We start from the raw sequence: 27,729 nt of genomic DNA, 5'->3' as shown, positions 1-27,729 counted from the left end.
ATAAATGCCAGATCAATGTATGTATTTTTTTTGTTTTTCTCGTGTCTTAATTCTCTATTGAAACAATAGAATGTCACGCAATAAATATCAGAAAATGGACATGTTAGCGTAAATTAAATGCAATTACATATTGTATTGAATTTCCTACACACTAATTTTATCTCTTCTCCGTAGTGTAGTGGTCAGCATGACCCGGGGTTATTTTCGCTCTCATAGTTATTTCATATCACCCTGGACTGGTACGAGAAGCGCAGCGGTGATCACCTTGACTTCATGCAATTAACGATCAAGATAACACTGGATCGCTACGATGGAGTGCCCTATGCATCTTAGGATGTGGATAAGGGATAAAAAATATTAAAATGTGCGACATTTTTGTCCTTATTTCCTTTTGAAAAATATACGAATGAAAAATCCAAAATACTACTGGAAAATTTATGAAAATATTGCAAAATTAACAAATGTTGACTAGTAAAAGAAACTGTATATATATATATTAAGAGTTCGTCACAAAAGTAAGATGATTATTTTCATGCTTTTAATAATATTTTTCATTGTAATATTGAAATATTCTAATAAAAAAAAAATAAAACAATTTATTAGTATTATCTAATCGTGTTAAAAGTGAAAAGTTCAAGGATCGCAGCTTTCAAAGAATCAAGCGGATTCATGTGAAATGATAATTTTTCACCTACTAAATTATCGTTCTTAACACATTAACAATCAAAAGCCGACTGGTCGGCTTATCGCTGGAAATGATTCTCACAACAAAGTAAATCACTGTATTGATTAAAAATTTTAACTTTTCATTTAAAAATGCTATTTACTAAGATTTTTTAATAATAATAATTGGTACTAAACATATTTTCCTGCAAAATTACAAATGAAATTCGCAAAATGAAATACGGTTATTGGATTGAATTCTACTTTTATGTACATACTTATATGATATGTGACTCTTTCCGTCTTATTAAGACGTAATCAAACACTTGAGTGTTTGATAATGTTTTAATAAGTCGCAACGCGTCACATACTCGTATCATATATGTAAATAAAAGTAGAATTCAATCCAATAAATATATTACCCAACAATTCAATATGGAATACTACCTGTCTGCATTTACAATAAAGAAATTTTTTTGACCAGCGATTGAATATTTTTGAAATATTTTCCAAATAACGTAAAATTGTGAACAATATAGTGCATTTTTTTTCTAGTTAACTCTCTCCTTATCATTCATCGTTCACTTTGTATAATATCATTTAAAATCACTACTTCATGACTACAGGTTTTGGAATAACCGTTCCATCATCAGTTTCATCAGGGTTTAATAACCGTCCTAAGTCACCAGTACGCACTTTATATTTTGGGAGGCCAAAGTAGGTGAGCACAAGAGCTAATCGTCTGCCACGAGCCATCGCGGACAGCATTATAGTCTAGTCCTGCTCAGCCGAGTGGAACAATAGCTATCTCGAGCGCTAAGTATGCCCAAACTTTGTCACATTATGAGAAAAAGGCCAGAATATTTGTTTTATTTTTGACATCTCTATATAGATGAAGAAGAATATGGAAGTCAGAGCATTTTCAGGGCTTACGACTGTCATAGGATCGAGTGATCACTTAACCAAGCTTATGACAGTCGCCCTGTAAATGCCTAGACTCCTCTTCTGTATGTATATTGAGATGTAATTTTTTTTTATTACTGCTAGGCGGATATAATCCAGATTTGAGAACAAGTATTTGGACATACTCAAAATATTGTAGAAAAATATAATATTTGTTTTAACCATTAGCTTACGTTTTCCCCCGTTTATTCGTTTTAAACGATAAACTTGGTATGATCAAGTAATTCAAATAATGCAAGGCTGCGATAAGCATTATCGATAAAATTGGGAAAGATGTGTCGAGATGGTTTAGGCATATGAATCGTGTGAGTGAAGAAACAACGGTAAAACAAATTTATGATGCGAATGTAGTTGGTAATAGCAGCAGAGGGATACAGAGAAAAACTTGGCATGATCAAGTATTTCAAATACTTAATCATACCAAGGTCGATATTCGGCGGGTATGTATCAGGAGATGCATGAACGTGGAAGAGGCAAAAATTGTTTGTAAAGACTGATTGATGTGGCGTTCCATTCTCTCTGTCTACTAGTCGTGAAGTAGAAGTTTTAAGTGGTATTAAACAAAGTAAGTGATCACTTAACCAGCCTATGACAGGTCGTAAATACCTGTAAATACACATACTTCCATATTCCTCTTCATCTTTGTTGAGGTGTCAAAAATGTAAGATAACTCCTAAACGAGGAAACCAAGAATTTTGAACCAGTATTTTATTTGGACACCCTCAAAATATTGTGTAAATATTAATATACATATAAATTGTTTAATTATTATATATAAAATGCAATTCCGCCAAAAAATGCTAGTATAACAATTAATCTAATCTTAAATAAGAACTCCTGTAATTGGAGATGATCCGGATTTTGTGAACAAGTATTTGGACACACTCAAAATGTTGTAAATAATAATTGATTGGAATCGAATCACTGATAAGTGAAAAGTGTACTCAACTGGGCGCGGCTTTCAGTGGTATGTACTTGTCGTAGTTATATAATTGAGTATTCAGACTACAATAGCAGTTTTTTTAAATACCGTAGTACAATATTTTTCCCGACTATAATAACACACCCACATACTATCGGATATCTGATCCGTATTCACCAAACCCGAGAGCAACGCACTGTTGCTCAACTTGCCCCACTTTTTAATGCAAAATTTGACTTTGTCCTTGCGATTACAATTAAGCTTTTGACATAAGCCATTTAAAGCCAATTTCTCCATTTACGACTGACGTACCAGACTCGTAAATGCTTTTAATAAAATGCTTTTTTTTAACTAGGCAAAATTTATAATTTTTTTATTAGTTATTTGCGACTCTTCGCGGGATTGATTTAACACCTCCTCTGCGATGGTGGGTCTGATCAGACCCACCATCGCGGAAAATTATTAATTACTTAATAGGTAATTTTTTACGTCGTTTTCCTTCAGTGTAATCGTTCTTCAAACAATTACCTACAAATTGAGATATAAACAAAAATTATCGGACCAGATTCGAATGAGTTATTTAAAAAAAAAGAACAAATAAAAGATCAAAAATCATATTGAGTAAGGTCAGTTGTTCGCTATCAATGTGTTAGTGTGCCGTCTGCCGTGCCCTCGAACTCCCCAAAACAAAAGCAAACATTGTCAATCTTTGGCGATTGATTCTGTATATTGTTTTTTTTACATTCGTTTTAAACTGATTTATTTGTTTACTTGTATGAAAAATACTAAGGATCACGTTTAAAAAAGTGTAATTATTACATAAGTTGTTAATATTTTCATAAATTGATTCGGCAGTTACTTTTTGGTAAAATCTAACCATTTTTAATTTAAGTTTTACTTAGAAAATACCACAAATAGTGGTAATATATAGTATATAATAGATTTATGTATATATACAACACCGACATACACAAAGTTACTAACTTCAAAACTTCACAATAAACTGTTTTATGTTTGAACAATTTCTAGTTTTTAAAAAAAAAAATCTTTACGACACTTTACCACAATGAATGGCAGGAAAAAAATAAATATCTCATAACGAGATTGGAAGACTTTTGGACAGTTCTAAAATTGAAAGAAAAGTGAGAAAGTAGTGTAGATGACAGTGATTTAGAATTCAAAAACCTTAGATACAGAATTTTAAAGTGAAACAGAAAACTTGGTTTTGTAAGAAATGTCAGTAAGTGATGAAGACATCGATTTTAACAAGAAAAGTAGCGATTGTCTTCTGATTTTTTGATAATAATTTACTTGTCAATATTAAAATTAAATTTGTTACCTATTATGTCTAACGAACTTGTACATAAAAATAATTTATACCCAAAAATTAGTTTTATTTAGTACCGTACAAAATTATATTCATAATTTCTAAGACCCGCAAATCTATGTAAGAAATGGCGAACATTAAATGAATATTTACACCATTTTTAGGAATTCTGTTTATATTTTTCAATGAAAAATTTACCATTTTCACTGTATTTAAAATAAATTTTAATTGCATTATGGACAAAAATTTATCTTGAATTATGAACTCAAGTCAAAATCCCAGAATCATTTTGTGGTTTTTGGAGCTAACCGCCACGTTTTATATTTGAAGATAACAAATAAAAGTTAAAAATTCTATCTTTTATGATGTTGACTTAAAATATAGTTAAAAAATTAAAAACACAAATTATTTGAATTCAGTAAAAATAAACATGTTTACAACCACTGCTTCATGCCGATCATGCCTCACGCGGATGCGACATGCTACGCGGTGGTAGTTAGCAGCTGCGCTCGGTCGAGTTCGCATGTAAAATGAAGCGCTTGGATAATTTAAATTCAAAACTATCAAAAACTTGAAAATTCTCATACAAAACTTATGACACATTATCCTATTGCTATGTAGCCTATTTTGATTAATATATAAAATATAAAAACCCGACAAAAAACGCCTAAAAGGCGATTTCTGTACTGGGTCAGATCAGACCCACCACCGCTGGGCGCGTTTTGTTTGAGGGCATCGCGCTTTAGGTGTTAAGTACTGATCTGAATTGTTTATAACATAGAGACGAATTATTCTTTTATAAATATAAATATATGATAATAGAACTTATTACTATCGTTCTTGCAACAATACTCCAGAAAATGCATAAAAAACCCTTACGGGAAAAACCTTTTAAAACGTGGTGTAGATAAGTTTAACTTTAATTAAATTAAGTTTAAAAATATTATTTTTTGCATAAATTCATAAATATTAAATTTCTGACAATAGAGATCGATAATCGGTTTTCAAATGCCTAAGTAATGAGAAATCTAAATTTTAGATTAACTTTTATCATAGAATTACCGTTTCTGTATTTTTTTGTTCTAGATATTTTAAAACCATTCCCAAGTTAAAATACAAATATATTTTTAAAAAGCATTTATAAACTTATATTTTTAAGATTTATTTTTTATTTTTTCTTAATAACACTGCATTTAACCCTATTTTTTTTTTTACTTTTTAGTATTTTTTTATAATTTTTTAGTATTTTTGGTTAACATTTTTTAATCAGTAGGAAAAACAACGTATTTCAGTTAAAATATTATTGGTATATTTAAGTATGTGTATTAAAAATACCATAGACACCGTCTTTGATGCTAGATACTGTCTAAAAACACGAATAACGTATTTTTACCGTTAAAACCGTTAAAAAACCGAGAAATGAACTGGTAACTGTCACTCAAGGAAATTTACATAATCATTTTCTTCACTTCTCAATCATTTTTTAGCGATTTTAGCGACAAAAGATACGTTATTAGAGTTTTTAGACTGTATCTAGAATCAAAGAAGATTTTTATTACTCATACTTAATTAATTTTTATATACCAGAAATATTAACTTATTCGCCTTCACTAAAACAGTATTCTATATTTACTAAACTAGGATAGGGGGGGTTTTGTGTGCCTGTATGTAACACACGTCACTGATCGTACGTAACTTTGACGTATACCAGTATTATGAAAACATTGACATATTGATGTCCTGAAACATAAACAGTATTTTAATTGCGTTGCGCCGAAGGCAACGAAGGTCGATTCTTATCTCATTTCTACTAGTGACTTTTCTCTCAATACATCTGCTGCACTCGCTTTACTTACCGGTAGGTACTGTTTGAGTGCTCGGTTTGTTTAATTTCCAGGTGAGCCATTAAAAATTAAAACCGACCTCACGTTACATTTGGGTCAGCGAGGTCGTAACTCAACTTCAATAAACTTTATTGTTCTTATTTGCGGTAGAGGATTGAGCAAAGACCGCATAAAATATGCATGAGCAAGTTGCTCAACTAATCGAGAAGAAAATATGTATTTTTTTTTAAATTATATAATACAATGTTTACAACCACATTCACCCGTATTCCGAAACGCCGTTAATATTTGACTTGTAACGATAAGTCCCCTCCTATATATTATCCTCAGCCAATTAAAACTATCACTTATCTAGTAGATTATCGGTACTCAGTGTCTAGTATGCTTAAAATCATACAAACGTAACTTGTTGCGTTATAACTAACTAACTAACTAACCATCACGCCGCTTCCCCGCAGGGGTAGGCAGAGAGAATAGAGCGCCACACCACTCTGTCCTTGCAAACATTCTTCGCCTCTTCCACGTTCATGCATCTCCTCATACATACCCGCCGATTGTTACGACTCCTAACCTGACCACTTTCAAGTATTTGGCATACCTGATCGTGCCATGTTTCTCTCGGTCTTCCTCTGCTTCTTTTCCCACTAACATTCGCCTCATAAATTTGTTTTACCGTTCTTTCCTCGCTCATTCGTTCTACATATCCAAACCATCTCAACACATGACATGAAAAAATATCCGAGAGAATATGTAAAATAATTCTGAAAAATCTAAGTAACTTTTTTATTTTTTTTTATTTGAAGCACTTTTTGATTTTCCATATTATAATTAAAATGTAATTTTGTTTTAGAATCACTATAAATTTAAACTGATTTTAAAACAAAGGTACATATTAATTATAATCTAAGTCACGTTCAATTGGTGAAAGCTATATACATATTATACTTCAAAGTCCTCAAAATTTCAATCAACATGCGATGGTAATTATTCAAAGGTGTCAATCTTTAACATTAAAAAAATAATGCAATATGAATGTTCTACAATGGATAAATAAACAATAGATGCTTCTTTTCAATGTAATGTAATATTTATATAAAAAACGAAAAAATCAAGTCATGCACTTTTTTGCATCTCCTGTGTTTTTTTTATAAGGTACTTACGAAATATTGCTTTATTATGAGCGATAAATGTAAGTGTAGTAAAAATAATAATGTTAACTAATTTAGTAATAAAAAATCATATAACGCGTTAATGCTAAATGTTGGTATTTCTTTGGATTCATGTGAACATTACAGGCAAATTGAATTAAAGTATTATATTTTGAAAAGGTCACTTCCAGAATTCTACGAATTCGTAAAAACGCCCTCCTTGCCTCCCTCAGTAGCGGAAAGATTATTCATTTATGTGTGTATGAACATCATATGTATATTTATTTATTTTATTTTATCATACGCATAATTAAAAATTACAATACTTTGCCCTCACTGAGTTTTCTCGTGCCAATATTTTAGCACATTGTAAAAAAAAATCTGGAAGGTTTTTGCAGATAACTTTTGGGATATTTTATAAAACTTTATAAAATAAAACTACAACTTGGTTTTTACCTTTTTTATTTTTAGAACTTTTCTCCAACCGGTTTCGACAAGAACCTCGTAATCTCCAGGGATAGACATGAACGAAGGTTCTTGACGAAACCTATTGGAGAAAAGTGAACACTTAAAGTGGTAAGAAACAAAGTTCTAGTTTTATTTTTTAAGGTTTTTGAAGGAAAATTGTTTATGACACGCAATCAAATACGTATGGCCGAATGATACGATATATTTAGCTATCCACTTCTATTATCTAATATGAATAGCTCTTTCCTCTTTCATACTCAGTTTCGTCATTTAATGACTTTATGGATAGTGACAGAAATAATCAATAAGAAGTTGTTAATAATTTACGAATTTGTAAATTCTGTCTTTCCAAATATTATTCCCTTCTTCCACATTCATACTTCCTCATTCCCGCCGATTATTCCGACTGCTAACCTGCTCACACCCTAGTATTTAGAGTAGGTACCTGATCGTGCGAAATTTTCCTCGATCTTCCTCAACTTCTATTTCTAACTACAGTCGCTTTAAATATTTGTTTCGCCGTTTTTCCTGACTTATTTGTTACACATATCCAAATCCTAAATTTTATTGATAATGCTCATCTCAGCCTTGTTCTTATTTCACAATTCGGAGATGTATCATACATCGTTTTATCGTACGCTTGTCTGAGTGATTCAGCCTTTCGCCTTTTATTTGCCAACTCCATGCTTCACTTCCATATATATTAGCGTTGATACAAGAACTCCGTTGTCCACTGATATAGTCTTTATAAAAAAAATTAAGAAAATTGCGTTTGCATATAAATTAAAAAAAATAAACATAAATTTCTTCGATTGTAAATTGATAAAAACAAACATATTATACATACGTAAGAGATTTGATGACTTAATGAATATTACTAAATAATGTGGCAATGATAACATATGACCTATGTATTATTCTTCATCAATGAAATAATTTTGATGACCGTACGATATTTTATAACTAAAAATTCGTCACATTTATATCAATAGAAATTCGTCACCGAGATTTTTTAACGTGTATTTAACATAACATAACGAAGAGCATTAATAATTGGAGACTTATTACATATTTACTAATTTTTATCATTATTATATGACTTCTTCTTTTTCTTGTGGTCAATGCACTATTTCACTATGAGTGTTACGGTAAAAAGAGGCGAAAGTGATTGGTAACAGGAGTAAGGGAAGACCGAGTAAAACTTGGCATGATCAAGTTTTCGAATGTAGTATGTACTTGATAGTGGTCCAGGAAAGGAGACGAAAAAATCGGCGGGTATGTATGAGGACATGCATCCATGTGGAAGACGCGAAGGTTGTTTGCAAAGGCAGATTGGTGTGGCGTTCTATTTTCTATTCTCTCTGTCCGCCCCTACAGTGAGTGGCGTGATGGTTAATTGTTTTTTTTTTTCTATAATTTGTATTTATTTCGTATTTCGCTCCCCTCATTATAAAAAACAACAAATTTTCTAGATTTACTTTCTTTATCTAATATCTATAACTTCTCCATCTTCTCAACATCTCACTCATGTCACTTCAATTACATTTAATAAAAGCGCCAAAATATTATTTTAAATTGTAAATCCAAAATAATTATTGCCAATATAAAGCGAAAAGGTATTTTTTGTGTATTTTATTTTGTTAAATGATCGTAAGTTGCTATGCCAGACTGTACTGAAGTGCTGAGCAAAAAAATTAACGAAAAAAGAACACTAAAAACTTAGTTCGCGTTTGGCAATTAAAACTTTTTACGCGTTTTACGTAGCCGACTGTTACAAAAGTTTCGTTCAACTTTTTAAAAAAAAAACCTTATCCGCACCCAATGGTGCATAGGGCACTGCGTCATATAAACGCAGTGTTATCTTGATCGTTTACACATGAAGGAAAGGTGATCAGCCTTCCGCTTCAGGTACCAGTCAGAATAAATATTACAGTGAAAAAATCACTTATATTTATTTTACCCCCCTTGGGAATCGAACCCGGGACCTCCAGAACGGTAGCCGAGCGTGCTGACCTACGACACTGCGGAGGCGGACAACTTTATCAACATTTTTCCAAAAACACAAACAATGACAACGAGAATTTACGAGAAATAAATAGATTATCTCTCAAAGTGTATAAAGATTATCCGTGGCCTTGCGTATTTATAGTAGATCATTTGGTATTTATTACAATAATACATATTTTTTTCAATATCTAGCCAATAAAGTTGTTCCAAAAAAACCCAATAAATTTATCTCTCCACGACATTTCGAGTGCGTCTAAATGCTCGTTTACAAATCTGGATTTTCTCCACTTTTTACATTTTGACATATCGCTCACTCCTTTCAAGAACGTCATAAATCAAAAAACTTGATTTTTCAGGAGAACGTTTTTAAAGTTTAAAAATATAACACAATGTATTAAAAATAAATGTCAAGCCACTTATTGAATTTTTTACTGTGCAACACATCTTTTTAGGTAAAACCTGAAGGTTTTTTCTCCATTTGAAAAATATTTAATAATATATTTAAAAAAAAATGAAACAATACCTTTTCTTCAAAATGCAAAAACAACACTTTCTGCCCTGTAGCGGGTAAATATTAAGTTAAAAATATGCTTCTTTTGCTGGGATATAGTACATTTTCTGGGCATTCTGAAAACTGAAAATTGTCAATTTTCGATTTATGACGTTCTTGAAAGGAGTGAGCGATATCAACAAAGATTTATGTTTATGTGATTTTTTTTTTAAAGAGAAATATTTGTTATTACTCACAAATATTTAAATTTCTGTGAGCCTAAACGGTTCATTATTAGAAATAGGTATCAAATTGTGGTGGGTAAAAATATTAGATGCAATATCTAAATATTATAGATGTAAATATTTCTGAAGATAGATCTGTGATGAGATTTGAGATGTCAAAATATTTATCCATCTTAAGTCATAAAAAAAGATACGTTATCTCATTAAAAAAAAAAACAATAACGATATCCGCGATGCAACTTCTGATAAATTCATTACATCATTCATAAAAAAATAAAAACAAAATGATGTATTTGGCTTATAATAAAAATATAATATGACACACTATGAAATTATTTTTTTAATGATAAACGAGCACTTTCACTTTCAATTAAATTATTTAAAACATTTGTGGAGGTCCTCACCAGAACATAACATTTCCATTATAAATGATTTTAAGTTTTCAGGAATTCTAGCTTGTAAATTTGATACGTTTTAGTACGATTTAATGATTTCATATTGTTTCTTGAATGTTTTTCGCAGATACTTTGTGGCACATTTTATAAAATTAAACAACTTTGTTTTAACCACTTTTTTTTTAAAAGTGGTAAGAACAAAGTTGTTTATTTTATAAAGATTTCATATTGGTTTAACACAGCATAGGTCACGTTTTGTCGCAACTTTAATTAAGATTTCGATAGAATACAGTAAACTGAACAGATTTGAATTTAAGGGATTTTTTTGTACAATATTGGAAATGTAACTATTTGGTGAGGACCTCCACATTTGACTCATTGTTTATATTTTTAAATGATTATTATCCTCGAGTGATTTTTTTTTTTTTTTTTTTTTAAGCACTTTTGTGTTGCCTCGGCTGCACCACTGACTTCACCCTCGGTTCGAACCTTTCGCTCCCTTGTGTCGCGGTTCGGCAGTTCGGCAGTTCGACGGTTCGACGGTTCGACGGTTCGCAAGTGTTCGTGTTCGTAGGTGTCCGGCGCGGTGCGCGGCGCACTGGCAGTTGGTACGGGCGCGTGGGAAGCGCGCGGAGCACTGGCGCTCCTCGCCGCGACCGGCCATCGCGGACTGACGTCATTGCGCACGCGCCAAAAACACAGAGACGGAGTCGAGGAAATATTTTATTTGTTTAAATAATAAATCTAAATTTCAGAAGGCGTTTAGTGAATCAAGTATTTTTTTTATTGATTTAAGCACACAGTGAGCAGGGATGTATGGTGATTGTTTTATGAAGGTATGCTGATATTTAAGAAGAAGAAAAACATTTATATCACTTATGAGATATAAATAGCTTAAGACAAACAACCCATTCATAACAATAGCAGACTCGTTTAATATAATATTTACTAATAAATCAGGTGATAATAAACATTCACATTTTGAATTATTCATCGATTTGTTTGATAACTGTAAACAAATATTATAATTTGTTGAAAAACATGATTTAAATATATAAATAAGACCGTTTTTTAATGTTTTGATGTAAACACGACTAGTTTCGAGGACTGCAGATGTTTTCATTAACAGGTGAAAATAAAAAATTTCTCGAAACTAGTTGTGTTTACATTAATAAACTCAAAAGTGGTATTGTACAAGTGTTTTATTTTTATATATAAAATGATAGTTGAGTTGTTGCAATAAAGTTTAATATCTACCTCGATACATTTTCAAATATCGCTCACTCCTTTCAAGAACGTCATAAATAAAAAATCGTAAATTTTCTGTTGTGCATGTTTTCGGAATGCCCAGAAAATGTACTATATCCCAGCAAAAGCGGCATATTTTTAACTTAATATTTACCCGCTTCAGGGCAGAAAGTATTATTTTTGCATTTTGAAGAAAAGGTATTGTAAAATAATTTTTTAAATATACTAAATATTTTTCAAATGGAGAAAAAACCTTCAGTTTGAACTAAAAATTTCTGTTGCATATTAAAAAGTTCAGTAAGTGGCTTGATATTTATTTTTAATTCATTGTATTATATTTTTTAACTTTAAAACGTTCTCCTGAAAAATCAAGTATTTTGATTTATGACGTTCTTGAAAGGAGTGAGCGATATGTTCTTTCGGGTATTTACATTATTGGCCGATGTGTTATTTTAATTTGACCATAAAAATCTCATAAGAAATACACCTACGCCAATGCATCAGTAGATTTTTTTCTTAATGTGTTAATTTATTCTTGTACTTTCTGACTGTGACTAGCTTTCACCGATATATTTTAAAAAATAACACCAAATTACATTTCCTTGTCGTCTGTCTTCTCATTGTCAAGGATAAGTATCAATCGCGAGGAATGTTTTATAGCTTGTATACTTGATAGACCGCAACTCAATTTTCTTTGAACCCATGTAACATTTAACGTATTTGAATTTTTGCTTAAAACGCCGTTTTTGAGTTAAAAAATAAGTTTTTCTTCGAAATAAATATATGCTTTTGGAAAGAAAAGATTTAATAAAAGGTAAGGAGTTAAAAAATTATAAAAATATGTTCTCAATATATAGTATAAAAAAAAATTCCAACATATTCTTTTCTTGAATGTTTTCCGCAGATACTTTTTGGCCTTTACTTAGTTTTAACCAATATTTCATTAGTATAATTCACCTACGTACTCTTCCACACACTTTTTGATTAGTGCAATTTAACTACGTATACTTCCGCACACTCAGAGTGTGTGGAAGTGTGTGGGAGTGTGTGTAAGTTTTTGGTGAGAGTATTTTAATGTTTTTGAATTAAGGGAAATTAAAATAAACCCTGATGAGGACAAGGTTCTTGTCGAAACCGGTAGGTTAAATTGTATTAATGAAAAAGTGGTTAAAAGTAAGTTGTTTAATTTTATAAAGTTTATCCAATATATTCTTTTAAAATGTACGAGAGGACACGTGTGGATTCTCGCGCAACCGATCACTTACTGAACTGTGTGTTTGCGAGTAACCCCTTAAGGGCGAATGCATTCATTTTAACATGGTGAAATACTAGCGACTCCACCAAACGTACCGGCTACGTAAAACGTTGTTATATCACTTTTCTGCTTTTTCCTTTTCTTGCATTAGATCTGTTGATCTGTTTTTTTTTCAAGAATGTGACTCACCCTGTGATGTTGATGCCCAGCTATCCTTCCATCTCTTTGGTGGTCTTCCGGGAAGGCGGTGACCCGGTGGTATGGGATCCTTGATCCATCTATCCTGTTGACATGATCTCTCCAAAATCTTCTACTCCATCGTATGACATCTTCAGTCTCACAGGTCCGCCTAGTTTCTTTGTTACGGATTCTGTCTCTGAGCGTCCTCCCTACGCCCTAAAGTCTATAGCCCTAAACTAATATTTCATTTTCTTGACTTGCATTTATCATTTTCTACATTCTATACGTTTTCCAGGCCTTCAATTGTCTTCGATGGTTGCGAGGAAATTATAACATAGGGCGAAGAAGATCTCTACAGGGAGAAACATAGTTATTGAAGCTGATAACTTAAAAACATCACGACGGTCATCATTTCTCTTAAAGGAGCATAGGGAAAATGAGCTCATTCAGTTATTGGTCAACTATTTCCGAGTAGCTGGATGCAACATTACCAATGAACACAGGATTCAGCTGCATTTTACATACCGTTGCACTCGTATAAGATAAAAGTTAACAAGACGTAATGCTGATAGTGGATGACACAGATGTTTCGCCGGTATAACGAGTACTTGTAAGGACAAGGAGAGCGCCTTATTATTCTTCTTCCTTCTTACAGATCCTCGGATCTGTCTGTTCCGTTTTCCGTCTCTTGTGACGTAGACTGGCAGCTGTCACGCCATCGCTTTGGGCGTCTTCCAGGTGGTCTTCTTCCCTCTGGGTTCTCTTGAAGAGCAATTCGGGCCAGTCTATTTTCTTGCATTCTATTGACATGGGCATTCCAGAACGTCTTCGCTGTCTTCACCATCCGACTAGATCCTCCGTGCTACATTTTCCGATAACATAACTTACATTGTTCGCAAACAGATTGGTGTGGTACCTAATCTATTCTATCTGCCTACCCCTGCGGGGAAGCAGTTTTACCAACAATTTTATTTATCCAAATTAATGGCCCATTGATATCGACGTAATTATCGTTTTATTATGTTTAAGATACACAGTAGCTCACGTGTCGATATGTAACGATTCTAAGGCGTATGTACACAGTGTATAGATGTATATACATACGTAGATTTTGTCATGAATACGATAGACACTTTGCATACAAATTGTGTATGAGTAATGCAAATATCAGGTAGGAAAAAAGTAGTATTTGGTAACCGTTTAACATGTCCAGTGAGGTAATCATGGATCCAGGAATACGCAGATGTACAGTTACAGGTCAAAAATCACGCAACAATTATGAGGCATTTTCATAATAAATTTTAAAACGTATTATGACATAGTTCCGTGAGTTATAAAAATTCTGTATAACACAGTGGTGGGGAATCTTTTTATTTCTAAGGTCCACATTTATTTATCTGAATCAACAAGGGCCGCGTTTTTAAAAAAAATCGAGTCAATCCGTCGAGTATTTTTGAGTTTTGGGGACACAAACATGCGAAAGCTGATTTTTTACATATTATTTAAAGATATTCAATTGTTTTTTTTGACATAAGTTAAAGATATTCAATTGTTTTTTTTAATATAAGTTAAAGATATTCAATTGTTTTTTTTCTTTAATTTGACACCCGTTTTAGAGTAGCAAAGAGGCCACTGTTATTGTTTATTTACCATTTTTAATTCTAAAATTAAATAATAACAAAAAAAATGTAATTTTCATTGTTGTATTGTATAATATATTTAAGAGGATTTAATATCTAAATTATAAATATTGAATATCTAAAAATAATATATCTCTGCTATTAATGGATATATTTATTCATATATTCTTTTCTTCTTGTTGTTAGATTTTAGTAAAAAAAAACCTTATTTACTTTAAATATGTACTGATCTAATCACGTAAAAATGCCTAAAACATGTAATTTTTTACATACAGCGTACGTGATACGGTATAAGACATTATATTTTTATGGTGTTTTTTTTTAACGCACGTACGTCAGACGTTTATAGACGTAGAACAGCTCGGCTGTCCAAATTTAAAACACAGTAAGGGACATTTTTTTGTAGTACTTTTTTTTTAGCATTTTTGGACTAAGTAGATTTTACTTAGTCCAAAAATGCTAAAAAAAAAGTACTACAAAAAAATGTCCCTTACTGTGTTTTAAATTTGGACAGCCGAGCTAGTCATCAATATTAACCAGTTAATATTTACGTTAGTATTCCCTGCTCTGGTTGAAAACTCGCTCGCAACACATCCGAAAATACTTAACTTGCTGCAAATTCATTAAATTCGTAGAACTTACGAGTATTTTGCAAGATTGACATTGAATTTATAATTACAGTGCACCCCGAAAATCTGAACTAATTGGTGCTGTGACCTGTTCGGATTTTGGAAAAGTTCGGATTAGCCGAGAAATTTATAATACAGTTACCCGTCTGTTCCTTTGTGTTTTTTTCTTGTTCATTCGGCTCTTATGTTAATACAGACTCTTACATGTGGCAACTTACGAATTATATAAATGTACACATAATATATAAAATTATCACTATGACAGCCTTTAACCTATAATAGGTCGTAAGCTCTGTAAAAACCCAGACTTCGTCTATCGAGAAGTAAAAAAAAACACTTTAATGGAGTTAAGTATTTGGACATGTCGCTCTTTCCTTTCAAGAACGTCATAAATAAAAAAACTTGATTTTTCAGGAGAACGTTTTTAAAGTTCAAACATAAAATACAATGTATTAAAAATAAATATCAAGCCACTTATTGAACTTATTACTGTTCAACAGATTTTTTAGGAAAAACTTGAATGTTTTTTCTCCATTTGAAGAATATTAAGTATATTTTAAAAAATAATTAAACAATACATTTTCTTCAAAATGCAAAAACAACACTTTCTGCCCTGTATTGGGTAAATATTAAATTAAAAATATGCCGCTTTTGCTGGGATATAGTACATTTTCTGGGCATTCCGAAAACATGCACAACCGAAAATTTAATATTTTTGATATATAATGTTATTGAAAAGAATGAGCGATGTATTGAATGTATATGTATTGAAAGTATGTATGTATTGACATTTGCATTTTTTGCAACTTAATTACATTTCAGTCTAATATAGTAGTTGAGTAGCTATACAGGCACAATACTGTATACTTAAGTAACTTTTCAATAATTAAAATATTTTTTCCTGTATTTATATGTTTTCCAACAAATGTATTTCTTCCCTTGTCAAAATGCTGTTAATTTCTGGGATTTCGGATATCCGGGGTTCCACTGCGCTCTTGTTTATATCACCTCTACTGATCGTAGTAAAAGCATTTCTTATGAGGCAAGTCTTTGACCCTCAGGATACGTTGGAATCGAGCCAAGATCCAAATTGACAATGCTGAATCAGAAATGTCTGTATACAAAATATTCATGTTAGATTTTCAGCATTTCTAGGAACGTGTCGGCGTGTGGGAGAGTAGCTATTATTTTTAGTGTTTTACAGTCCACACCGCAGTAAAGTGCTACCTTGCTAATGAAGAGTTACAACCAAATTTGAAATTTAATAATAAATATTAAAAACAGACACATGTTTTAGAGCGAGAAGCTACAAATAGAATAAGTGCCATCTGAGCTCTTTCAAGAATTTGAAATAAAACGCCATATTTCGTTATTTTTCAGTCTAAGTTATTGTTTAAATATGAACAAATTTGGATTTTTATTTTAAGATATACTTATATGTTTATATGTATAACATTTACAAAAAATTATCAACATTTTTAAAGTAAATTATCGTACCAAAAGACATCAAAAGGATATTCCCGTCGTAAAAACTCACACGGAAACAATTTAACATCGTAAGCTACAAATTTTCTTCGTAAACCACATGTTCAGAAATGTAGTTTTTTTATATCGAAGTTTTACGTATTGATCAAGCTATTGTTACAAGATAAAAATAGTAAAAAAAGTTTTATAATATTATACCCAAAATACTCGTGTTGCTCTGTAAAACAACAAAAGTCCTCAAAGATGACGTCACATCACCCTTAATTTTCATTCGAAATTCAAATTCTTACTGTAAACAAAATTACGCTTAGTAAAGTAACTTAACAAACATATATATATATATATATATATATATATATATATATATATATATATATATATATATATATATATATATATATATATATATATATATATATATATATATTTATATATATATATATATATATATATGTATATATATACAAATTAAAGAGAAATATTTGTGTTTTTATTATTTAAACAATGAAATATTTGTTTGTTTACTATTTTTATTTCATACTATTTCTGTGAGTCTAAGCGGCTCATTATTAGAAATAGGTATCATTTGTGATAGAGTGGGCTCGAACCGAGAAACTCTGACTTAAGAGTCCGCGACAATAACCACGGGACCACAACCCGACACTGAAAGCTGTCCCAACGCATTCCCAGATCTGATTCAGAAGCATCTAGGCTTTCTGACAGACCTTCTCTTACAATTTTTTTTTTATTTTGTTTTATGAACTAAGTCGCAAAATTTATAGAAAGTGTGAAACAAAATTGTATCCCGATTTTACTGTGAATTTACATTTAAAAGCTTTCAATATCTCACTCACTGACAATGTAATAAATACATATACTTAATAAAACATAATTTAACATTTGTCGTTAGTCGTTTGATGAGATAAAACATGCACTTAAGAAGAACAAGAAGCCCACCTACCTCATCATCGTAGTCCTCATCGACCGCCAGCATTCCTCCAGCGAGAGTCTTCCCGTTCCCCAACACGAGCTTCAACTTATTGTCCGAGTTCGAGTCCTTCAACATGTTCGCCATGGCCATGTTGTTCATCTGTTCGTCCATCTTCAACGTCTTCAGGTACTCCTCGATCTTCATTGGATTAAATTGACCTCCAATGTTGAGCTTTTCTTTGGAATTGCGCAGTCTGTCTCCCATGAATTGATCCATCTTCATGTCGTGTGGCATGAGGTTTTCCTCTTCAGTTTGAAGAGACGATCCGACTTCATCGTTGTCAGCCAAGTCGAGTGAGTCTTCGTGAAGAGCTTCATCTAGAAATATTTTAATATGTTACACATTTTACACGCGTAATTTTGTAATATAAAAGCACACATCGCTCACTCCTTTCAAGAACGTCATAAATCAAAAAACTTGATTTTTCAGGAGAAGGTTTTTAAAGTTTAAAAGTATAATACAATGTATTAAAAATAAATATCAAGCCACTAACTGAACTTTTTACTGTGCAACAGATATTTTTAGATAAACCTGAAGGTTTTTTCTCCATTTGAAAAATATTTAGTAAATTTAGAAAAATAATAATACAATACCTTTTCTTCAAAATGCTAAAATAACGCTTTCTGACCTGTAGCGGGTAAATATGAAGTTAAAAATATGCCTCTTTTGCTGGGATTTAGTACATTTTCTGGGCATTCCGAAAACATGCACAACTGAAAATTGACGATTTTTGATTTATGACGTTCTTGAAAAGAGTGAGCGACATGTTCATAACCTAAGTATATTTGTGTATTATGTATTAAAAAAAACCTCTTGAAATGCATCCTATGTACGTTTTTAATAAATAAGAATCTAAGAAATCTTCATAATTAAAAAAAAACTTTTTACTGCAGTTTGTTAAATAAATATATACATGTAAACATAAAGCAATGCAGAACGGAGTCCTGGTATCAATCCTAATGTATGAATGTGAAGAATGGAGTTGGCAAACGAAAAATGCAGTCAAAATGCGTGTGATAAACGTCCGAATGATAAAATAAGGAAATAATGCAAGGTTGAGATAAGCATTATTCATAAAATTAAGGTTTTAGAAATGTGGAAGGTATGAGTGAGGAAAAACGGTAAAACAAATATGTATGTGATACTAATGTAGGTAATGTAGGAATACCGAGGAAAATTTTATATGATCAAGTAGGTACTTGAAATGCTTGGGCGTTAGGAGTCAGAATAGTTGGAGGATATTAACATATGTGGAAATGCATGAATGTGGAAGAGGCGAAGAATTTTTGCAAATACAGAGTAGTGAGGCATTCAATCAAAAGAGAAAAAGGTTTGTTGGTAGATACTTATTTAAGTTATAAATTGATAAAATGTTAAAAATGCAGAAAAATTGGGCCAAGGTTAATATTCCATAACTCTGTTATTTTTTACAATATTACAAAATCGCTGAATTGGCAATATGTAGCAACTGATAACAACTTAATGTGAATTTTAACAATTATTTTGTATCTGTAATACTATGAATTCATTAATTTTATTAATTAAATTTCGTGAAAAAAAATCTTCCGGTATGTGTAGTTTTGGTGCAGAATGCAGTTAAAATCGACTGAGTGTCGTGCACAGAGTTTTTAATCAAGGTAGGCTATTGCCTATTGGGTTGGGTAAGGATAAGGCATATTAGGCACTGGTCGTGTTTCTATATGGAGTAAGCAGGGTAGTTTTCTATACGCGAGTAATCCAGGGTAGGCGCTGCTTTTCTGCCTATATAGAATGCACGACTCTGCTCGAAACAACCAAATCATATAAAATAAAAACTAATAATAAAAGCATCAAAAACGTTCATAAAATACTCACATTTATAGCAATCGCAATCGGACGGATTTAAAGCAATTTTCTCGGCGGTGCAACGCGAATGTACGACTATGTCGTTCTTGCGAAGCCACGAGTATTTCCAAAGAATATACACCACGAGCCTTCTGCATTTCAAACTCATAATTACCACGATACTTGTGAATATCACTACAGACTTCAGCTTGTGAACGAGTCGTACCACGATCATCATATCACTGACTGCGTTTATTCGCGTAAACTAAATGGCACTCGTTCGAACAGATTCGTTTGCTTATTAGGCAGAATATGTAATACAAGGATAGTTTTAAATGCATTATTTTTTATTCGCCCGCTTTAAATGAGTTCAACACACTTCTCCACGTGTGAGCTGAATTGGCATTAAAGGAAGCGTGGTACGATATACTACTTTTGAGGACTTTACTCCAGTTTGAATTGTGGGAAATTAAAAATTAAAGTTAATAAAAACGATATTTTTCATTATTGTATATTTCAGATCATGGTAAGAGCATTTGAGGTGCTGTTTAGGGCTGCCCAAGATAGGGACACATACTCTCAAGTGATAGCCGACGTCAGGGGGACCTGACACGATACATAAAGAGGAAGAAGAGGTATATTTCAGATGTATGGTGATGGGACCTTATATTATATACTCGTATATATACAAAGCTTGTGTTAACATATTTATATTGGAAAATCGACTAATAAGTAACTATTTCTTCAAAAGAAGTAGTTACTTCGGTTTTGAATTCGATCATTTAAAGCTATAAAATTAAAATGTTTTTTTTTTAATTTTTATAAAAATAAAACAATTCCCTTATGCCACTTCAAGTAAAAAAAAAACAATTCCCTTATCACACGACCAGTTTCAAGAACTGCAGATGTGTTCATCAGTAGGCGAAAATACAAACTCTATTTTCATATATTGATGGGAACATCTATCGCTCTCGAAACTAGTGTTTTTATATTAATAAACTCAATAAAGTGATCGGATCTAAATGTTTTAATTTTATAACTGAATTCATGTTATTTCATAAAGTACTTTCTAAATATAAAGAAATAAATAAACTATATTAAAATATATAGTTTTGTAAGTATAAATGTAAATATGACTTTTGTAACCTGTTTCGACTCTACAATCTTCGAAGTGCAATCACTACAGCAATTTGCAAACAACAACTTTATAATGATGAATCAATGATTGAAACTATTCAGAATAAAAAGGTAAATTTTACTCATAAGAAGAAGAGCGAAATGTTAATTTCATTTTTGATTAGATATTTTTAATAAGAATAATAAAAAGTGGCAAGGTAACATTATTGTAATTTCTAATGATGTTTACGATGAAATATAAATAAATAAATAAACACGCCTCACACCTCATACCTCATACTCGCAGTCCAATAAAATTAGGACCGCTAATAATAGAATCGCTGTATGTGCAAAAAATCCCCAAATTTAGCTGACCAGTTCGCGGGAAAGGAAAAATTCGGGTTTCCCACACTCAAATTCAAATAGACAATTTAAATAAACATCTATGGTAAATTATTTATAATTTTTTATTAATATTATCAATTAAAAACAATTATAATCCAAGCATATGATTGTTTTGCCACATAAACATGATTTGAAGCACGTGAAAATGTCAACGACTTGTATGCCCGTGTTCTTAAATCAACATAACGAAATTCTTTCAAACGCATCACGTCGTGTCATTCCATAGTCAGCTGATCACAAGGTCTATAGAACTGTCGTTTTTCATGAGTTGTGTGGTGCCTGAAAATGTTCGAGGTACCTATTGAGAGAACTGAATGTTTTTTTCCGAACGAACGGAAGCAAAATCCAGCATTTGTGAACAAAAATGCGGACGCACTAAAAATACAGTAGATTTTTTTTTAATTTATAGAAAATAGAAGTAGGTTCATCTACAAAATCACAAACACATCACTCAATAAACTTCTTCTTACAATGCATTGCAGGGATTTTTTTATGGTGTCTTAAAAAATCATATGTACATGTATGTGATTAGTAACGTTTTCGTCATACGACATTCAATTCTAATTGGCTTATAATTCCCGTGGGTGTATGTCTATGTTTATTGTATCAAATATAACGTGTAATGCATCATGCCTTTACAGATAGCTCTAAAAGGAAATATTATTGATTTTATTTCAAATTAAAAGCATATTCACCTCCTCTAATCTTCTCTATTTCACACATGGGATGGACATCGATACATAGCGAACTGCCGAAAGTTCTTCTGACCAGGTTTAACTTAACAGTCAATCTTATGAAGGCAAAGTGATCAACTTGCGTGTTAGATAGCTGGGAAATATTAAATACTCGCAAACATTTGACTGAAAAATCTCTTTTATTTATTTTGATTTGCCCGGGAACCAAATTGCCCGATCGCGCTAAATATGTTACAAGACTATGGAGGCGGACAAGGCCAAGCCTACGTAATGCTTTTTAACTCTTTTTATCAGATAACAAATAAGTGAAATATAAAAGAGTATTATAAAATAATGAATATTAAACTAACTTTTAAAATCGTCTTCCATCCAGCTGGTGGGGGCCGCTTTCTGCTTGAAGGCTCCCACGGGAACTGCTTCCCTAGAGTTGAACTGGCGCGGGGTCGGCAGGATGGAGGCCAGGTCCCTCACTCTAGAGTTGAAACTCTTCACCGTCGGGAGTTTCGCCCTCTGCAGCCCACTCCCTGGCAGCAGAGCCGCCACCACTCTCTTCGGAGGACCGACCGATACTGTAGCGGGCTCGAGGACCCCTGTGTGATCGTCGCGAGCCTTCTTCTCTTCCTTTTCGGACTCTTCTTCGCTCGGCGAAGTGACATCGCAATACACAAAGTCGTATTTGTCTGAAGGCTCTCTTTGCTCTACCTCTTGCTCAAAAACTGAATGCTTCGTTTCATTTTCCTGCTTGTAACTTGTCTCTTGCTTGTAATTTGACTGCTCGCTATCCTGTCTGTACGTAGACACCTTGGTTTCGCTATTTTGTCTGTACATCGATTGCTTGCTTTCGTCGAGACTATACATCGAGACATTCTTGTCATTCTCTGTACTTGGCCTGTACTTGGGTTGTCTGCTCTCGCTCTCTTGCTTATAGAGCGGTTGCTCGTTCGCCGACAGACTCCTGGCCGCTCTCGTCCTAGGCGGGGTGACCTGGGCGGCGTGTGGCGCCGAAAAGCTCCTCGCCTCCAATCCCACCCTCGGCTTCCCTCGCCCCCAACCTTTCTGACTCATTTTCGGAGGATCTGTCATTCTCTTCCTCATTGTTCCGCGATGGCTTTTTAAATGATAGTGCTTAATTTTGGCGTCAAATTAAAAGATGGGAGTATATAATATGTCGAGACTGGTAAATGTGCTTTTAAAACACAAACTAACGACGATTTCGCTGATATCTACGGGCGAATTTACTAAATAATTAATTATGAATGATACAAAAATTACAGAATTGGTGCGACACCAAACGCCGACTAACTTGAATTATCCGACTTCGAATGGTTTTACTTGTAGAGTTTGTAATATGATACCGGGTATTGTATCTAATCCCATAGTTCACACGAAATTCATATCACGATCAGCTTCCAGAGATATCTGATTACGAGGACACCGAGGAAGGAATCGATCCGATACCTAGCGCCCGCCTCCGACAACACCGGCCGACACGACATTATGGCCTTTGAGAACCCACTGGTTTTGAGGAATTCTACACTTGAAATTGATACACTGCACAGAAAATAGCACTAAACACGGGTTGTATGATTATATTACGATAAGTTGCGAGCGAGCGCGGTAAGAGTTGGCTTTTCGGACATGTACCAGGTAGGAATGCCGCGGCGCGACTCTCCTATCGGCCAAACTTTCTCCGCGAGTAGATCAGATGGATGATCCGCGAGAGAGAGGTTCTGTCTACTCCACCCACAGCATCCGCTCGTCTACTGCTGCAGGCAGATATTTCTCTCTCGCTAATTGCAACGTACTGGTACAGAGTTGCGGAGGTTAGGCGCGGGACTGCGTCGCCGACCGAGGGACCAACAAACAGGCTCCGGCTCGGCACGGGGGCGGGCGCGTGGGTGATGTTCGTACTCACCTGGTTGCATATTTAGAGCAGTTTCCGGTCAGAACAAATCTATGTAGGGCTTTGACTTTGCATCTGTCACCTTGATTGCGGTCCAAACACTTCCGAGGAGTTCCTGTGGCACAGCTGGTCCAATCGTCAGACATGTCTCACTAAATCATGTTTTAGGGTTTTTAACTCAAACTCCTCATTTTAATCACCAGTTCCTGACAATTTTACTTTTAAAGCTCTTTTACATTTATATTACAGAATCGAAAGTTATTGCATAACGAAAATTATTACAAATTTTATTGTTATTGCTTTTAACTATTTTTTTCGTTCTGCGTTGAGTTCAAGCCATAGAACCAAATTTTTAAAACTGTTTTATATAACCTCAAAAAATAATAACGACGTCGAAGACAAATTCAGAAGACACAGAAGAGATAACAATAAGCGGAGTTGTTATGAATTCATCAATACTTTATTTCCGAATCGTGGAATTGCGACGTAAAAGCTAGTACTAAAAACAACAAATAAACAAAAACGAAACGACCTCTTTGTAATTATTGTTGTCAATTATTCAATTGTCAATTATCTGATTAACAATTGTGAAAACGTCATAAACAATGTGTAGATAAATTACGCATACTTTTATTGAGATAAAAACAACAATAATACCTATTTCTTTGGGTAACATTTCTTCCCTTCATAACTTCAAGACAATGAAGCAATACGGTTTATTTTTTGTTTTTGTTGTGTTTGTATCATTATAAATTAAAAGGAAATTCTATTACAGAATAATCTAATTTGTTTTTTTACCCTTATTTGCACCCAACGGTTCATAGAGCACTTCATAGAAAAGACGCAGTGTTATCTTGAACCTTAATTCCATGAAGGCAAGGTGATCAGTCCTGCGCTTCTTGTACCAGTCCAGGGTGAATTATTTTATTATTATTATTATTATTATTTCTTTTCATAATACATAGATACATTCAAATATACATATTCATTTCATATATACATTTATTATATGTATTACGGCTCTTTAGGCATGGCCTGTGTTGAGCCGAATACTAACATGTTAATACAATTTTTATATATATATATATTTTTTTTTAATAATATATATATTTTTTTAATTATTAGATTATAAACATAACATACAGGAGATACAAAAATAATTTACAGTTTAAAGGTTTTTCAATAAGAAAATTACACCTGGACTTTAATTAATTCACTTTCTACCTTGTCCCTTCCAATGCTAAGCAACCGTCGACGGACACCGTTCTTAAAGACCTAGATTATTAGATTATTGTTACATTTTTTATTATTAAACATTCCATTTCTTTCTCCTGTTAATTTTTTCTTACACTTACTCTTTTTTCTTTTTTTCTAGAGAGGTAACCCGTTAGTTGAAATTGCTATAAAATATATCAATGTATGATCATCATCAGGGGAATATATAAGCATTTCCTTCATATAAAAATTATTCACCTTCATATATCGTTCTATAAAAAACGTTTTCTTATCATGTACACAAATATTTCAATTTCCAAAGGCGTCCCGTTATAGAAAATAGGAATCAAGTAGTGGTAGAGTGGGCTCAAACTTAAGAAACTCTTGAGTCTGCGACATATGAATGATAATTGAACTCTCAAAATGAATGGAAAAAAGTCGTATTTCTACTGAATTCTAATATTTTTAATTATAACTAGCCCAGCCTTATATATTTACATTTTATTTTATTCGTTTTTGAACTCCTGTCACACGTCAATTTTCCACATATTCAGATGAATGCTAAATAGTTCTTTCCATACGAAACAAACAACAATTTTTATTTTCATTCTAACACCTACGATGCTCGAATTTATTACAATGCATCCATTTCTATTAAAAAAAATTATACAATAAATGAAGTCTCAAATCTTACACTTTATTGCGTTTTAAATATTTTATTAAATTTTAAGTATGTAAGTTGATTTCGTCGTGGTTGTTTGATTACCATCCTGGAGGTCCCGGGTTCAATTTCTAGGGTGGTCAAAATAAATAACTGATTTTTTGCTTTGACATTAATTTATTATTACCCTGGACTGACACCTGAAGCGCTGGACTGATAACCTTGGTTACGTGAAATGAACGATGAATGTAACACTGCGTCAATGCAATGTAGTGCTCTTTGCACAATTTTCTGCAGATAAGGGTTAGAAGAATGGACCAAGAACCATTGTGGAATGTGGAATATGGAATATGTAGAATGGATCTTTGTCAGACGGGAGGAATATCTAATTTAACATACTCAATCTATAAAGGATTGTATTAAACTTGTTTTGTGTCTATAACAGCCGATATAATTAATATTTTCATTCATCATTTTCTTTTGGATAATTCGCCTTCAAAAAAACTTTATTTTCGTAAGTTGGCAATGAATGACGTCACAGAAACGATGGAGTTATTTTAATGTTGGTGATAAATTATTGTCTGCTCTATTTGTTTAAGTCTGTGGGCCACCCTCACCCCCCCCCCCCGGCCTCACCTCATATTTTTATAATACAAATGGTAGTGTAGTGGTACACAAACAATCCACACTACTGCTATCACATATGACGTCATACAACGTTCGGTGACTGAAATTTGATGACGTATGCGAACGTACGTTTTTGGTTTTATTCAAATATCTAGTTTAAACCTTCATATCTCCCTTAGTTCTCTACAGATTTCAATAAGAATGCTACCGATAGTCTTGTGATATTTCATATTAATTTATTAGCCAATAATCACACATCGTGATATTTATCCACTGTCTAAGGGTACTGCATTATCTTTTATTTAACCCTCTGTAAACCAAGAGGGTCCAACAGACCCGTTCCGAAATTAATTGACTCCCGGGTAGACTAAAGAGATGGATTGACAGCTGGGAATCAACATCGCAGGAGGCGATGATATATCGATGGCCCTCTTATAAACAGGCCACAAGGCCTACACCAAGCAGAAGAACAAGAAGAGATCCTTCATTAGCTGCAATGTCCTATGCACCATTGGGTGGGGGTCGTGTATGGTTATAAATAAAACCCAAACATTACTGTTTCAAATATTTATTTGACTCCTACCTATACACTCTGTATCGTACAAATATTTACATGGAATTCTCAATGGTACGTCACTACGGCACCAGTGGACACTCACCGCACGACACACAAAGCTAAAACAATTACTTCCCCCTCTTCAGAGCAACAAACATCACATTCATGTTTTCATTATTCTAGTTATCTTCTGAAATATATAGATGTCTCTTGACAAGGCTCAGAATTTGGTGAAAAGAAAAATTTATCCAAAAAGTTGTCTCTTCATATTGAACATTATAAAATATCCCCGCATTCTACTAACAGTTCCTCAGTCAACAAAGTCAAATCAATTCAAAACATACAATAATAAAAATAAGTTAGGATAATTTATACAGCGCCATGTTCGTAAAATACTGCCTCAAGGTCACTTCACTTTAATTCAATTTGGTAATAGGAGGTTGGGGAAATGATTTATCTAACAAATGCATTTTTAGTGTTTTCCTAAAGATCATCTCACTATTTCCAACTGCTGGTAGAAGAGCACTCCATGCCATTAATCCCGCAAAAGCAAAGGCACGATCGCCAAATTTAGTGCGTTGGTAAAATCACTTTACCCGTAGCAGTTGTTGTGGCCCATCGAAACGTGGGATGTCTATCGACCAATTCATCTGGAATACATAGCTCTTTTAGATATTTCACGTTATGTATTGATTTAAACATAAGTAGACAAAGTTATACTCTACCCTTTCGGGAAAAAGTAACCAGTGCAGTTCATGAATTGATGGAGTGATGTGACTGAATTTAGAAATTCCGAAAATCAGTCTTAAGAATTTTCAAATTTAATC

The 27,729-nt window shown here is 32.9% G+C and overlaps 1 protein-coding gene across 11 annotated transcripts in view; it reads right to left on the bottom strand.

Annotated features, from left to right (window-relative positions):
• Sarm (sterile alpha and armadillo motif) overlaps positions 1-23,761 on the bottom strand; it is a 167,209-nt gene extending 143,448 nt beyond the window's left edge. For 3 of the 11 annotated variants that reach the window (XM_088257866.1, XM_088257863.1, XM_088257872.1), the window contains exon 1: positions 10,962-11,111. Coding sequence is in view for 2 of the 11 variants with exons in the window: in XM_088257861.1 (XP_088113987.1) it covers positions 17,871-18,217; positions 22,291-23,035 (1,092 nt within the window). In the remaining 9 variants the exon portion in view is untranslated. Of the gene's footprint in view, positions 1-10,089; positions 10,213-10,402; positions 10,598-10,914; positions 11,112-17,870; positions 18,218-22,290 lie in introns of those variants that run through there. The other 8 variants (XM_088257861.1, XM_088257862.1, XM_088257867.1 and 5 more) reach the window with 6 other exon arrangements.
• Between the last annotated feature and the right edge of the window lie 3,968 nt (positions 23,762-27,729).

Source organism: Brachycentrus maculatus, unplaced genomic scaffold (assembly GCF_059751285.1).
Source record: "Brachycentrus maculatus isolate JH-2025_06_01 unplaced genomic scaffold, ASM5975128v1 h1tg000088l, whole genome shotgun sequence".
NCBI classification, from domain to species: Eukaryota; Metazoa; Arthropoda; class Insecta; order Trichoptera; family Brachycentridae; genus Brachycentrus; species Brachycentrus maculatus.
The sequence above is the reverse complement of the archived record's forward strand: the minus strand, read 5'-3'. Positions and strand labels throughout refer to the sequence as shown.